The sequence below is a fragment of the Rhinoraja longicauda genome, chromosome 5 (genome assembly GCF_053455715.1).
Source record: "Rhinoraja longicauda isolate Sanriku21f chromosome 5, sRhiLon1.1, whole genome shotgun sequence".
NCBI lineage: Eukaryota > Metazoa > Chordata > Chondrichthyes > Rajiformes > Arhynchobatidae > Rhinoraja > Rhinoraja longicauda.
The window spans coordinates 23,674,796-23,690,900 of NC_135957.1; the positions used below are offsets into that span (position 1 = coordinate 23,674,796).

The 16,105-nt window shown below is 41.6% G+C and overlaps 1 protein-coding gene across 5 annotated transcripts in view; it reads right to left on the minus strand.

The window, feature by feature from the left end:
• arid4b (AT-rich interaction domain 4B) overlaps nucleotides 1–16,105 on the minus strand; it is a 107,333-nt gene that overhangs the window by 39,556 nt on the left and 51,672 nt on the right. For all 5 annotated transcript variants that reach the window (XM_078399109.1, XM_078399110.1, XM_078399105.1 and 2 more), the window contains 6 exons: nucleotides 12,837–12,913; nucleotides 9,054–9,184; nucleotides 7,415–7,487; nucleotides 6,607–6,701; nucleotides 4,346–4,443; nucleotides 872–1,127 (listed from right to left, as the gene is read on the minus strand). In XM_078399109.1, coding sequence (XP_078255235.1) covers nucleotides 872–1,127; nucleotides 4,346–4,443; nucleotides 6,607–6,701; nucleotides 7,415–7,487; nucleotides 9,054–9,184; nucleotides 12,837–12,913 — 730 coding nt within the window. The remainder of the gene's footprint in view (nucleotides 1–871; nucleotides 1,128–4,345; nucleotides 4,444–6,606; nucleotides 6,702–7,414; nucleotides 7,488–9,053; nucleotides 9,185–12,836; nucleotides 12,914–16,105) is intronic.

Here is a 16,105-nt window from a genome sequence, read left to right on the forward strand (position 1 = left end):
CAGTGAGGACAAGTGCATGTTGAATGTTGACGTTTTAAATAGCGTGATTTCAGGGAGAATGGGATTAGTAAAACCTGATTGTTCCCTTACTCAATAAGACCTGCCATTTTTCAAACCTGTGCAGTTGAAAAATCACACTCTAATTAATTTTGAGTGTTACACCACTGTTGACATCATTTGGAGGAATGGAAAAATGGAAGAAGACATTAGCACTAATCAAAACCATATTGACGTCAGGAGTCAAATTTTCCAGCGGATACCAAGACCCCCAGAAATAAGCACAATATGGGTTCACTCAGGTTGGGCAAGTTTTTTTTAAAACATCACAGCAAAAAATGATTCTTTTGAGCATAAACCATGGCTGTCACCATATGGTCGAACTCCTACATAGATGTGCTAGGTGTCCCCAGCCTACGTTAAGCCTGACCCAACCATGGGACAATGTGAAGAACTTGCTAGACCATGTCCTCTTCTGTGATGGAAATAGTTTCCCTGTATTCACTCAAAAAAATTCATTCAGGAATTTGAGTATCTGTCAAATCTCCCCTCAACATTCTTTGTTGCACTCCATTTTCTCTAATCAAAGTGCAGAGTCAGCCCCTGGACATCTGTTAAAGTTGCACAGAGCATTATTCCAGAGCCACACCTTCCTTTTGTTCATCTTACAGCTGCTGGCAGTTTAATGAAACAAGACAAAAGTAACTAGACAGCAGCCATTTGATAAGGTGAAAATTGAAAACAACAGCTGACTGCCACCCTCACCTTTGACATGAGATATTTAAAGGGTTCCAGTTATTTTTACCCTGCACCTTGCAACAATCCACAAACATCACCCAACAAATTAAAGTAATAAAATATCTTCAATACTTACCCTTAGGGATTTTGCTTCCTGGCCCTTCAGTTCTTCATCCTGCACAATCCTTTTGCTTTCATTCTCATTTTCACCTTCAAATTCGGCCACTGGTGATGTAATACTGGCAACCTTTTCTTTTTCTTCTTTGTGATCAAGGTCGTCATGAGCCTTTTCACACTCTTTTTTCTGTTTTCCTGCTTTAAAGTCTCCTTGCAGTGATGTTGGAAACTGAATGTTAGCCGACTTGCAATAGTCTTCAAAGCCACATAAATACCTGAAAAGAAGGCAAACATTTAAGGTTCTGAATTAATGGCTAGTCCCTTCACAAGCAAACAGGGGTACCAACGGCCTCCTCTACTCTACAATTCCTTCACAGATAATCATTAACCAGCTTAGTTCCTCCAGCAATTTAATTTTGGCTCCAGGTTCTCGCGTCTCCTTCCAGCTATTGCGTCTCCTGAGCCTCCTTCTTTGCTGTATTTCCACATCACTTGGCTGGACACACAAATGGGAGGACACGTTTAGCATGAATAATTTGGAGAGACGCTTCATGGTTATATGCTGACACAGCATTCTAAAAATTGGCTGGGGCGCCAAATGATTTGCAGCATATCAAATTTCTGCTTTATGTTGGCTGATGAATGCAAAAGGAAAACTGAACAAGCTCATGCAACTGATGAGGTTTTGCTGTGAAATACGAGAAGTATTATAGATGTTGGCTTCATTAAGCTTTAGATAAATTCAATCTTTTAAACAACTCATGATGTTATCTCCATAAGCATAGAGCTGTTTAATTATGATGGGGAGAACACAGGACTGCTGAACTTGGTTCGTAGGTGCGATGATTCAATGTTGTAAATTACGTTAAACCACTTAATGCAAAAAATGATAATTAATAGCTCCAGGGGAACACCATACCAACAAGAACATAATAAAACTAGTCTGAGAATCATTTGAAACAAAAGTCAGCTTTCAAAAAGGGAGCTTAACTTAAACATTTTCTCAAGTATAACAGTAAGAGAATGCACAAAGAGCTCCCTGTTTATGCAGATAACATCATGAGTTTAAAACTTCTCATATTTCACAGCAAAACCTCATGTCAAACCGTTCTTTTTGTTCTCCATCACAAATGGAATGATAGAAAACAGGAGGGGAGCATTAGGTTCATCGTGCTTGAGCTGGCACTTTATGATTTATCCAATTAGCTGCACACCCCACCCCCACCACTATTATCCGTACATCACTGAAAAAATAATCCCTTTTCAAGCATTTATTCAATTTCCTGTTGAAAGGTGCAACTGAATTTTCCACTGCCTTTTCATGTAGTGCATTCCAAATCATGGTCAGTAGCTGCTTAAAAGATATTGTCCTCATTTCCCTCTGGTCCCTTTGCCAAGTATCTTTAACCTGCGTGTTCTGGTTACCAACTCTCCTGCTATTGCTCTTAGTTACTCATTAAAACTATTTGCAACTTTCAACACCTCTGTCAGATCATCACTTACAACACGCTATGTTTATTCCAGAAATTGTTCCTTTCTAACTTGGTTATCTGGGTGGTCTTTTGTTAAAAAAAAGAGGCAAAAGGGTGGATATGATCACATAATAGCTTAAACCTTGGACAATCAACAAGACAGGAACAATTAACCCTGTAATGCCATTACATGAAAATATCAACTGTGAATTCAACTCTAATGAATCAACATTCAAGGGGTTATCTTATGGAAATATATAAAATCACGAGGGGGAATAGATAGGGGGAGTGAGCAGTCTTTTTACACAGAGTAGAGGAATCAAGAACCAGAGGACATAGGTTTAAGGTGAGAGGGGAAAGGTTTAATCGGAACTTGAGGGGCAGCTTTTTCCACACAGATGGATTTATGGAATGAGTGGAGGTAGGTACTATAACAACATTTAAAAGGCATTTATAAAGGTACGGATAGGAAAGGTTTAGAGGAATGTGGGCCACACACAGGCAGGTGGGTCTAGTGTAGATGGGGCATCTTGGTCGGCATGGATGAGTTGGGCTGAAGGACCCCTTCCTGTGCTGTATGACTATGATTTTAACATAGCAGCATTAATTTCAGTTAAAGTGTCATTTCCAAACATTTTAAGTGGTGAACTAGCTTTGCCTTTATCCATGAAAGCTTAAGAGATTACTTATATAGCAAAAAGCACATATTTACTGTATATCATCACGAGGTTCTTGGCTGTGCCCAGTTCTCAAGAGGATCAGCAACGTAGTACAAAGAAACAGAATCAGGCATTCGGTCTTCTAAGCCTAATTCTGCACTACAGTAACAACATGGCTGATTTGTTCTTTAATATTATTTATATATCTTGGTTCCATAACACTTAATGCTCTTGCCAACAAAACACAATCAATCTCAATTTTGAAGTATGAATATCTCAACCAAACTGTAGCACTTGCAAAGTACTGCATTGTACTCCATAAGCACGTCTTCCCTGGCAGTCCCTCCGGGTTAAGCATGACTTGCTTATGTTCCAGCTCAATGGGCTCCGAGATGGCATTTTCCACTAATGTTATTCAAAATAGCAGGCGGACAGGTAGTTGGAGGTGGTGTGCTCAGTCCATTATTCATGAAGGGCTTCCATGTGCCCGAATGAATGGTAGTGTCCTAGAGGAACTTAGTGTACAAATCCAATGGTCCTTGGTAGATGACAGCACAAGTGGATAAGATGATGATGACGGTGTATGGCATACTAACATTTATTAGCCAGTGCATAGTATAAGATAGCAGATTGGTTATGGTGCAGCTTTATAAATCACTGGAGGTCATAAATGGAGTACTGTGTGCAGTTCTGGTAACTACACAATAAGAAGGCAGTGATTGTACTAGAGTGTTGTGGAACAGAGACTGAGGGGTGCAGGTATATAGTTCTTTGAAATTAGGGACACAGGGAGACAAGATGGTAAAGAAGGCATTTGGCATGCTTGCCTTCAACAGTCAAGGTATTGAGTACAGGAGTTGGGATATCATGTTACAGCTGTACAAGACATTGTTAAATCTATATTTGGAAAACTGTGTATAGTAAGGATGGAGCGTTTCAGTACCGATGTGGGAATGGACGGTTTGGGTTTGTTTTCCTTGAAGTGGAGACCGTGGGGGGATCTGACTGAGATTAATAAAATTATAAGGGCATTGACAGGGTAGATGGATAGACACAAAAGTTCGGTACTTTTCTTTGCAATGTTGGTGTTAAAAACTAGAGGACATTGGTTTAGAGAAAGTGGGGAGAGTTAAGAAGGCAACTGATCAAGATTTTTTTCATTGAAAGCATGGCTAGAATCTAAAAAATGCACTGCCTTAATGGGTGGTGGAAACAAATACTCTTGAAACTCCAAGTTAAGAATGTTATCTACAGACAACATTGTGAACACAAATTAAACTGCATATTGCAAATACTATATAACAAAACAAAATTTCAGTGCATGTTTATATCTAATAAAATATATCTAAGCAATAAACTTACTTCCTGTATGCACACTTGACATTGTAACCTGCAGCAGAGTTCATCACAGGGATCCCTAGATCCTGATAGACCTGCTTCCACACAGCACCACTTTCAATCTTAGAAGAAAACAAAAAGCAGTAGATGAGTAACATCACATTGAAACAAAAAAGAAAACACCAAAAAATCTAGCTCTAGTGTGCAATGTTGTTGAAAAGTCAACTAAGCAAAATGTACTCCAGCTCAAATGTGAAATAATTTGAGTAAATTTGAGCATTTGAAAAAATAAAGAAATATCAACCCATTGACTCTTTTTGAAGTATAATAAACACCCAATTTCTAAAAACCTAGAAATTCTAGCTCTCAGATGTCACCCATGTCTCCTCTGTATCCCGTGGTTTTGGACGGATTCCCCTCCCCCCCAGACGGAACAAGAGTAGTGTTCCACTGGTCCTCACCTTTCACCCCACCAGCCTCTGCACATCATCCTCTGACATTTCTGTCACATCCAACTTGATTCCCACCACCAGTCACATCTACCCATCCCCACTCCTTTCCGCAGAGGCCGCTCCCTCTGCATCTCCTTGGTTCACTCATCCCTGCTCACCCAAACCACCCCCTCCCAGGAACGTTACCCTGCAACCGCAGGAGATGTCACACCCATCTCTGTACCTCTTCCCTCACCTCTTGCCAGGAATCTCAGCAGTCCATCTAGGTGCGACAGATGTTCACGTGTACATTGTCTAATCAAGGGTTCCCAACCTGGGGAAACCTTTTTCGTCCCGTTTACCCCAGGCAACTTTTCGAAAGTAAATCTACCCCCACCCTGTTTTGTTCAGTAATTTGAGTTTACACTTCTGCCATAATAAAGCAACCGACAAAGGGGAAATCTTAAAATACTGTTTTTAACATTATTATTTAAAGTTCAAATAACAATAATGGTAGGTGAAATTTACCCCCAGGGGGTAGACAGCATCCAGAGATGCTGCCTGACCCGCTGAGTTACTCCAGCACATGGTGGTGCTCTGATAACAACCTGTCCCTAAATACCACCAAGACCAAGGAGCTGATCATCAACTTCCGTAGGTCACACAACGGGGAATACGCCCCAATCTTTATCAACGGGGACAGTGTGGAGAGAGTGTCCAGCTTCAAGTTTCTGGGCACTCACATTTCAGAGGATTTAACATGGTCCAATAACACTGCAGGGCTGGTTAAGAAGGCGCAGCAACGACTGTTCTACCTAAGAACACTGAAGAAGTCTGGTCTACCCCAACAGCTGCTGACGACATTCTACCGCTGCACCATAGAGAGCATCCTAACACATGGCATCCCTGTGTGGTACCTCAGCTGCACGGAGACAGAGAGGAAAGCTCTTCAGCGGGTAGTCCATAGAGCTCAGAGGACCTTCGGAACACAGCTACCAGCCTTGGAGGGCATCTACAACACACGATGCCTCAGAAAAGCCACCAGCATCCACAAAGACTCTTCACACCCCTGCAACAGTCTGTTCGTACTTCTACCATCGGGCAGACGATACAAGGCCTTCTACGCCCGCACCTCCAGACTCAGGAACAGCTTCATCCCCAGGGCCATAGCTGCTATGAACCGGTCCTGCTGAGCCGGATAGTCACATCGCACAGTGATCCGGCACAGATCTACTTGCACTTTATTGTTTTAAAACTGTTACAATTTGTTTCATTGGGTTGTTTAAATGAATACTGACTAGCTAATTAAATTATTGCATCGTATGGAAGGCACATTCCCAATCTCGTTGTACCCCTGTACAATGACAATAAAGATATATTGTATTGTATTGTATTGTATTGTGTTGTCTTTTGTCAACCAGTATCCGAGTTCCTTTTTTCTACCTAACTCTCAATGCCAGTTAACAAAAAGGTATATTGAAAGGAAATGAAAATTCTGTTTTGATAAATTCATACAAAATTAACATTATCTGCTAATTGGAACAGCTGCAAAACCTTAAACTGAAAGAGATGAAACTTCCATAAATTGACCAACTGATAAGCTCTTTGGAGAAACAAAAACAACTGAATCCCTCCAAACTAGACAATGCAGGTGCCGGGCAGCTTGTTTGCACCAACAATGAGCTGAGATGGAACCCATTTATTCAGTAAATCCCCTTTGCCAGAATGCTGCAATAAGGCATCTAACAAAAATCTACACATTACTTCTCATAAAACATATATTTGCATACAACATACTTGATCCCCTGTTAGGAAGTTCTCCTATAGAGTTTTTGAAAAAGAATAACTACTCACATTATCAAATCCTCCCAGTTGATGGACAAGTCTATACAGCTTGAATAAGTTCAAATCCCTGTATCCTAGCACTGGGCGTTTGTTAATTGGAGTACCTGTGATTAAATTAAGATAGACATTACAAACTATGATCTTCAGTAGCGGTTGGCAACAATCAAATAATATTGACATGGACCTAATCACGCAAATCTCACAATTACATAAAACAATTACATATTACATTTGGGGCAGCATGGTGGCGCAGTGGTAGAGTTGCTGCCTTTCAGCGCCAGGGACCCGGGTTCGATCCTGACTGTACGGAGTTTTTACAATCTCCCTGTTTTCTCCGGGAGCCCTGGTTTCCTCCCACACTCCAAAGTAGTACAGGTTTGTAGGTTAATTTGCTTCAGAAAAATTGTAAATTGTCCCTAGTGTGCAGGATAGTGTTAGCCTGTGGGGATCGCGGGTCGGCGCGGACTTGGTGGGCTGAAGGGCCTGTATCTCTAAACTAAACTAGAGTTGCAAACAAGAGACAAATAGAGAACCTGCAATATTCATTTTCAAACTTTAGCTTGGTTTCCTACTGTGAGGCAAGATGAACCTCACTTTAAAAAGAAGAAAAGGGCTCATCAGTAAAATGGTCAATGCATTACAGGGATTCAATATCACCCAGACGTCAACCAAATCCGCAAATCAGAAACCAATGTGACTGAGAAAATCATGCCACTAAAATTAAATCCCATTTAGCTGATACCTTAAAAGCAACATGCTGAGAGCTCACAGGACTTGCTTTAAGGTTAAAAGAAAATGCCAAGACAAGTCCCCTCACCTCGATCCTCCATGAACTTGTACAATTGTTGCAGGAAATTCTCTCTTTCCACAGGAAAAGGCTCCACCTCTTCCTATATGTTTGGTGCAGTGGCAGTGAACGGCATGGAAGGATATAGGTGAAAGAGAGAAAAATATATCAAACATTTGCTTTTTAGGTTATAAAACCATGAAATGGCAAGAGTAAAAACGTTAAAATTTATAAAGAAAGAAAGTCAAACCTTTCTTTAACTTTAAGATGAAAAGTAGCAAATGAGGAATTCAAGTTAAGAGTTTTGAATAATTCTAAGGCTATGTAAGGTGCAAAAGAATTGAAACCATCCTTTTTGAAAGCAATCAAAAATGCTGGGAAATGTCATGCTAAGGGAGGAAAAAATGTAGGATACAAATAATAAAATGCTCTAGTGTTTAATGTAGGAAATGTCCATTAACCCTTGCATAGATTAAATGAGTTTTTATGGACAAATTGTGCAAGGATGCCAGACTGTAGATTTGGTGGTTTAATAAAATCAAGACTTTAAAAAAAATTAATAGCAAAAGCACCTTTCATTAGAAAATTTAAAAACAGTAACAACAGATAAGAGGAAAAACAAGATAAAGTTACAAACAGGCATACAGCAACCAGTGAAAATACAATGGCTGCCGAGTGATACTGTTCAATTACTTGCACATGTTAAATTTAGAGTGAAAAAAAGTTCCAACAGTAACAGTAAGTGTTATATTTCAGTGAGAAGTAAATCCAACATATTCAAATTTACAGTCCATAAACTGGCTATTATGTTCAAAAGGTCTATGTAATAATGTTCTCATGACTCTTCTTGTACTTGATGCAGAGCACGCGATCATCATTCCTTTTATTTTTTAAATTTCTCATTGACTTATCCAGCTCACCTCACTCTCCTGCAACAGCTATGTTATTCATCCCACTTCGCTACTCATCCCACCGTAAATACATCTGCATTGTTCCCTCCTTCCACACTTGGTTAGCCAGTGTTCTTCTTCTTACCACGCAACTATGATTGTTTTCTCACCACCATATCACCCTATCCCCACAACCCCAGTTTGTTAATCCTTCATTCCCCAGGGCAATGTCACCACCCCCACCCTGACTGTTTTTTGCCTCTTTATTCCTGCCTCAGTCCAGTGTTATTTTCCTTGTACTCTCCTTCATTTGGCTGTGGGTAATAGACGTATTACTTCCCTCTCCTGACCATGACTGAGGTACTCATTCTTCCTCCAGCCATGGCTGCATTGTTTACTCTTCCCATCTATGACAATGTTACTTCTCCTTCTCACTAGTTCCCAACTCGTTATGACGCAGTGTTATTATGCTCTTTCTACTAAAGTTGTGATGCTCCCAATCACTCATGCATTCCCTGGATTACTTCACTTCCCGGTCTGCTTCCATTCTGCAGAATACTATGCATTCACATTTCCACTGCAAGCAACTGCTGTACAAGTCCCTGTGAGCCTAGATTAAATTATCCAAAGCCTTGCCAGTCTTGAAAGAGCAGTGGATATTTTGCTGGATGGATATAAATGATTAAAAAAAAGGCAAACTTGCAACTCAAAATAGGAATTTATGAAGAAAATGTATTCACGGGTCACACTCCTCCCCCTGACTAAAACAAATGACTCACCTCCTCCTCACTGCTCTCCTCTTCCTCATCACGTTCCTCGTCATCACTGGTGGAGCTCTCTTCCTTCAACTCAGTCTTCCAGTTGTGGGGAATGGTTCCACTCTTCAAGAATTCTAGTGCCTGGTCCAAAGCTGAAAAACCCACCCAAACACTCATGACTATGTTTTGAAAGTTGGGACAATTTGTTGAGATAATTAGTAACAGTAAAGTGATATCCTCGGATGCTGGTGGGATTTTGGGGGAGGTGGGTACATAAGTGCAGAAAATACAAATAAGATTAAACATTCACTTGAACGTCAGCTCCCATTTTCGGTGAGCCTTCATCTTAATGAGGTCAATGTTGGAGAATGAGTAGAGTTTGTCTCTCATTAAGTAGCAGCAGAGAATGTTCCAAGTCAGGTCAAAAAACTGAACTGGCCCGTTTAATAAAGGTTATCAATCTGTAAAGTGAACTCAATTTTTCTCTCCAAGAGCACTGCCTTATCTGCTAGGTTTTTCCTGCGCACTTCTATTTCAGATTTCCAGCAACTGCATGGTTCTGTACATCACGGTCCCACCAATATTTTTTCCCTTTGATTTCATTGGTCTCCCTGTCCTTCAAAAATATCAGCTCCAATTAATAGCTTTCACTTCCCAATCTCTGCTGGCACCATTACCATTATCGCACCGACTGGGACCTGTTTGCACAACAGGCCACCTACGGTTCAGAGGTAGACTTGGAGGAATACGCATCCACTGTGCTCTCCTACATCAACTGCTGTGTGGAGAATGTCACGGAGGACAAGGAGATAAAGATGTTCCCAAACCGGAAACCCTGGATGAACAAGGAGGTACAGAACCTGAACAAAGGTATTAAAAGGGCCAAAGACACCCACAGGCAACGGGTGGAAGACCACTTCAACACCACGGACACCAGAAGCATGTGGCAGGGTGTCAGGGACATCACTGGCTACAAGAGCAGCCCTGCCTGCCCCCACAGCGATATGGCACTGACCAACGAGCTTAACACCTTCTTTGCCCGCTTTGAAACTGGCAAAACCACCTTGAGTGAAAGAACCCCAGCCGAGGCGGTGGGACAGGTCTTGCAACTGAACACACAGGAGGTACAACGCGCTCTGCAAAGGGTCAACCCACGCAAGGCTGCAGGACCGGATGGAGTTCAAGGAAGGGTACTGAAGGACTGTGCTGAACAACTGGCTGAGGTATTCACCAGGATCTTTAACCTGTCATTATCTCTAGCTACGGTCCCCAAGTGCCTGAAGTCAGCTATCATAGTTCCGGTGCCGAAAAAAGCAAAGATCTCCAACCTGAACGACTACCGCCCGGTTGCCCTAACGCCGATAGTCATGAAGTGCTTTGAGAGGCTGGTCCTCTCACACATCAAATCCAGCATCCCTGACTCACTGGACCCACATCAATTTGCATACAGGGCAAATAGATCCACAGAGGACGCCATCTCTCTGGCTCTTCACACTGTCCTGACTCACCTAGAGAGACAGGGCACGTACGTGAGGATGCTATTCATAGACTATAGCTCCGCCTTCAACACGGTCATCCCCACCAAGCTCATCACCAAACTCCACCAGCTAGGCCTCAGCTCGTCATTATGTGACTGGATCCTGGACTTCCTGCTGGAACGACCGCAGGCAGTGAGAATGGGCCCGCACCTGTCCTCCACTATCACCCTGAGTACCGGCACGCCACAGGGCTGTGTTCTGAGCCCCATGCTCTACTCCCTCTTCACACACGACTGTGTTCCTGCATTCGACACCAACACCATTGTCAAGTTTGCAGACGACACAACGGTGATCGGGTTTATCACCAACGGGGATGAAACAAACTATAGAGCGGAGGTGCAGAACCTGGCGGACTGGTGCTCGGATAACAACCTGTCCCTAAATACCACCAAGACCAAGGAGCTGATCATCAACTTCCGTAGGTCACATAATGGGGAATATGCCCCGATCTCTATCAACGGGGACAGTGTGGAGAGAGTGTCCAGCTTCAAGTTTCTGGGCACACACATTTCGGAGGACCTAACATGGTCCAATAACACTGCTGCGCTGGTCAAGAAGGCACAACAAAGACTGTTCTACTTAAGAACACTGAAAAAGTCTGGTCTACCCCAACAGCTGCTGACGACCTTCTACCGCTGCACCATAGAGAGCATCCTAACACATGGCATCCCTGTGTGGTACCTCAGCTGCACGGAGGCAGAAAGGAAAGCTCTACAGCGGGTAGTCCATAGAGCTCAGAGGGCCATCGGAACACAGCTACCAGACTTGGAGGGCATCTACAACACACGATGCCTCAGAAAAGCCACCAGCATCCACAAAGACTCTTCACACCCCTGCAACAGTCTGTTCGAACTCCTTCCATCGGGCAGACGATACAAGGCCTTCTACGCCCGCACCTCCAGACTCAGGAACAGCTTCATCCCCAGGGCCATAGCTGCTATGAACCGGTCCTGCTGAGCCGGATGGCCACAACGCATAGATCAACTTGCACTTTACCCTGTCTAAAAACTGTTACAATTGTTTTGTTTCGTTGGGTTGCTGTTAATTACTTAAATTATTGCATCGAATGGGAGGCGCATTCCCAATCTCGTTGTACCCCTGGGTACAATGACAATAAAGATATATTGTATTGTATTGTATTGTATTGTATCATTCTCCTCCTCTTGGTCTGAATCCAATCATCATCATTTTCTTTAATCTCTTCACCGATCCCTACTCTGCAACTTAAAACATGCTTTTTAATCTTCCCTAATTCTGATTAAAGGTCATCAATCCAAAATGTAAAGGAGAAGGAAGGAACTGCAGATGCTGGTTTACACCGGATATAGGCACAAAATGCTGGAGTAACTCAGCGGGACAGGCAGCATCTTTGGATAGGAATGGGTGACGTTTCGGGTCAAGACCTTTCTACAGACTCCAGTCTGAAGGGTCTCACCCATTCATACTATCCAGAGATGCTGCCTGTCCCGCTGAGTTACTCCAACATTTTGTGTCTATCTTCACTCCAAAATGTAACTCAGTTTCTATCATCTTGCCTGCTGGCCAGATGATTATTTCTGAGATTTTCTGTTTTATTTCAGATTTCCAGCAGCTGCAATTTACTTTCAAAAAGTTGAATAAAAATTTTAAGTGAAAAGATTTTGATGAACACGAGAGACAGGGACAAGAGTGGGATTAATTAGATAGTTCTTTCAAAGAGATAACACGTTTTCAATGGGATGAGAGGTCACTTTCTACGCATTATTTACTGCATCTTTGAAATGCTGCTGAAGTTAAACCAGTAACAAAACTGCAAATGGGAATGCCAGACCTTTCCATTCAAGTTATGAGGAAATAAGCCAGGAGAAGTTTAATTCAGATCCGGACGTTCCATAATGAAATAAAACATTATCACATAGTGCCACTATGGAATAGGTATACATATATCCTGCCCAAATATTTCAAATGAAGTTAACATTTCAATTTTTAGGCAAAGATGTTAAAGGTATGGCAATGGGATGGGCAGATGAGGATGAGCTGGAGGTCAGCTTGGTTTAAAAGTAAGGTTGAACAGCCTGAATAGCCTCCTTCAGTTCCTCAATTCCAATCAGAATTCTGCACCTGTTGTCAGCTTGTGATTAAATGTGACTTTGACCAATTCGATCATTTCACATGGACTCACCAAATCTCAGCGAGATAATTAGTAAATACGATCTTGCATTATAACACATGGGACATGACTGTTTTCTGCTTTTGGTTTAGCATGATAAGGCACAATTCTTTTTACCTTCCTTCATAGCTGCATCATATTTGGAGGCCATCTCACTGTCAAATTCTGCAACGTCCTTCCTGGGCACAGCCACACTAGGCAATAAATCAGACACAGAATTAAGGTCAGAGGAAGCTTTGAGTACAACATAAATACCTCCCTGGGCTGAAGAGTCAGGTTTTGTGCAGCAAATGTATGTGATTCTTGGATTCTGCATTTTTAACCCACGACTTTATGTTTGTGACGCAACACGACAACATAATCTCTGCAAAAGCAGAAAGACAAAGCCTACATATGAACAACAGGCTCCAGCAACTGCTTACTGATATGTCATGTTAAAGGTCGTCCAAGGACATTAATCGAACAGTATCAGGGAACCACACAGTACCGAATAGGGAACAGAGGACCAGTGACAGGAATAATACCAGACAGAAGAGTGAAAACAAGAGATTGCTTGATCTATGCTTTCATCAAGTTCAGTGGCAATGTTACTCCTCTGAATGCAAAATATTTAGTTTGAAGAAATTTCAAACACTGGATGCTATTTATCACAATATTCAAAACAATAGAAGAGTTGAGAGAAGTAGACTGAACAATAGTGTTGCAGTAGGAATGTGGAATCTAATACAGTATGTGAACAGCAGAAATGGGAAATGTATTTAAAGGACATTAAAGACAGCACCTCAGTAGTGAAATTCCAGGATTCATTAGAAAGGTTAGAGAATGTAAAAATCAGAATAAGATGCACCCATTTAAAACCCAAGTCAGACTTCAACTGGATTCAGCAGCAGATGTTGAAGCTTTGAACAATATTACCATGCACCCTAGAATGTGAATTTGAAATTTTGAAGAGTTCTCAATTTGAGACCTCGTTTTCTTTGAACAACATTGTGTGATGATATAACTTTGATTATATACAATAATTTTGCAAGGATGAAACAATCATTTCTGGTAGTTATTCAAAGGGTTAAAAAACAAACTCTTACACAAAAGCCTCAGAACAGAACAAAAGAAACATCAAAGCAACATTTGAAAGGCTGTGGAACTCTCTTCCAACATTAGTAGCTGAGGCAGAGATTATGTCCACTTGAGCATTAGTTCAGTTCAGTTTATTGTCACGTGTACCGAGGTACAGTGAAAAGCTTTTGTTGTGTGCTAACCAATCGGCAGAAAGACATAATTGCAATCGATCAATTTTAGTTCGGTTAATTGGTGAATGGATATGAAAAATGGCTTTGGGAAATCTCAGAGTCATGCAACACTTCGTATCCCTGCCAAATATTGTGTCCATCTATACTAAATCAATACTAGGCCTGCAGCTGCCTTCTGTGCCTTGGCTATTCAAGTAGCATCGAGTCACTTTTTTAAAATGTCGTGAGAGTACTTGGCTCTACCACCCTCAGTCTTTATATTTGTAAGTACAACATCTGGATGAAAAAAAATCTTCAGATTTTCTCTTTCGTTCTTTGGTTTTGCATGTCTCCATTATGGTCCATGATTTCTCACTGATCATCCACTGCCCCTCATTATTTTGTATACCTTTCTCAGATTCTCTCGCAGTTTCTTCTGTTCCAGGGAAAATAAACCCAGCCTATTCAGTCTCTCCTCGTAACTGGAACATTCTTTGCCAGCCATATCCTGGGAAAACATCTCTGCACCCTCTCTCAGTGTAATCCTATTGTGTGGCAAACTGCACGTGGGACTCGTGCCAACTCGTAACCAAACTTCCATGACCTTTATACTCTTACAGTGCCCTCCATAATGTTTGGGACAAAGACCTGTCATTTATTTATTTGCCTCTGTACTCCACAATTTGAGATTTGTAATAGAGAAAAAAAAACACATGTGGTTAAAGTGCACATTGTCTGATTTTAATAAAGGCCATTTTTATACATTTTGGTTTCACCATGTAGAAATTACAGCAGTGTTTATACATAGGCCCCCATTTCAGGGCACCATAATGTTTGGGACACAGCATTGTCATGTACATGAAAGTAGTCATGTTTAGTATTTTGTTGCATATTCTTTGCATGCAATGACTGCTTGAAGTCTGCAATTCATGGACATCACTAGCTGCTGGGTGTCTTCTCTGGTGATGCTCTGTCAGGCCAGTATTGCAGCCATCTTTAGCTTGTGCTTGTTTTGGGGGCTAGTCCCCTCCAGTTTTCTCTTCAGCATATAAAAGGCATGCTTAATTGGGTTCAGATCGGGTGATTGACTTGGCTACTCAAGAATCGACCATTTTTTAGCTTTGAAAAACTCCTTTGTTGATTTCGCAGTACGTTTGGGATTATTGTCTTGCTGTAGAATGAACCGCCAGCCAATGAGTTTTGAGGCATTTGTTTGAACGTGAGCAGATAGGATGTGTCTATACACTTCAGAATTCATTATGCTACTGCCATCAGCAATTGTATCATCAATGAAGATAAGTGAGCCGGTACCTTCAGCAGCCATACATGCCCAGGCCATAACACCCCCACCACCGTGTTTCACAGAAGAGGTGGTATGCTTTGAATCTTGGGCAGTTCCTTCTCTCCTCCATACTTTGCTCTTGCCATCACTCTGATATAAGTTAATCTTCGTCTCATCTGTCCACAAGACATTTTTCCAGAACAATGGTTGCTCTTTTAAGTACTTCTTGGCAAATTGTAACCTGGCCATCCTATTTTTGCGGCTAACCAGTGGTTTGCATCTTGCAGTGTATCCTCTGTATTTCTGTTCATGAAGTCTTCTGTGGACAGTGGTCATTGACAAATCCACACCCGGCTCCTGAAGAGTGTTTCTGATCTGTCGGACAGGTGTTTGGGGATTGTTCTTTATTATAGAGAGAATTCTTCTGTCATCAGCTGGGGAGGTCTTCCTTGGCCTGCCAGTCCCTTTGCAATTAGTAAACTCGCCAGTGCTTTCTTTCTTCTTAATAATGTTCCAGTTGATTTTGGTAAGCCTAAGGTTTGGCTGATGTCTCTAACATTTTTATTCTAGTTTCTCAGTCTCATAATGGCTTATTTGACTTTCATTGGCACAACTTTGGTCCTCATGTTGATAAACAGCAATAAAAGTTTCCAAAGGTGATGGAAAGACTGGAGGAAAGACTAGGTGCTGAGAACTCTCTTATACCTGCATTAAGGAGGCAATTAAACACACCTGAACAATTACAATCGCCTGTGAAGCCATGTGTCCCAAACATTATGGTGCCCTGAAATGAGAGGCACTACGTATAAACACAGCTGTAATTTCTACATGGTGAAACCAAAATGTATAAAAATGGCCTTTAATAAAATCTGACA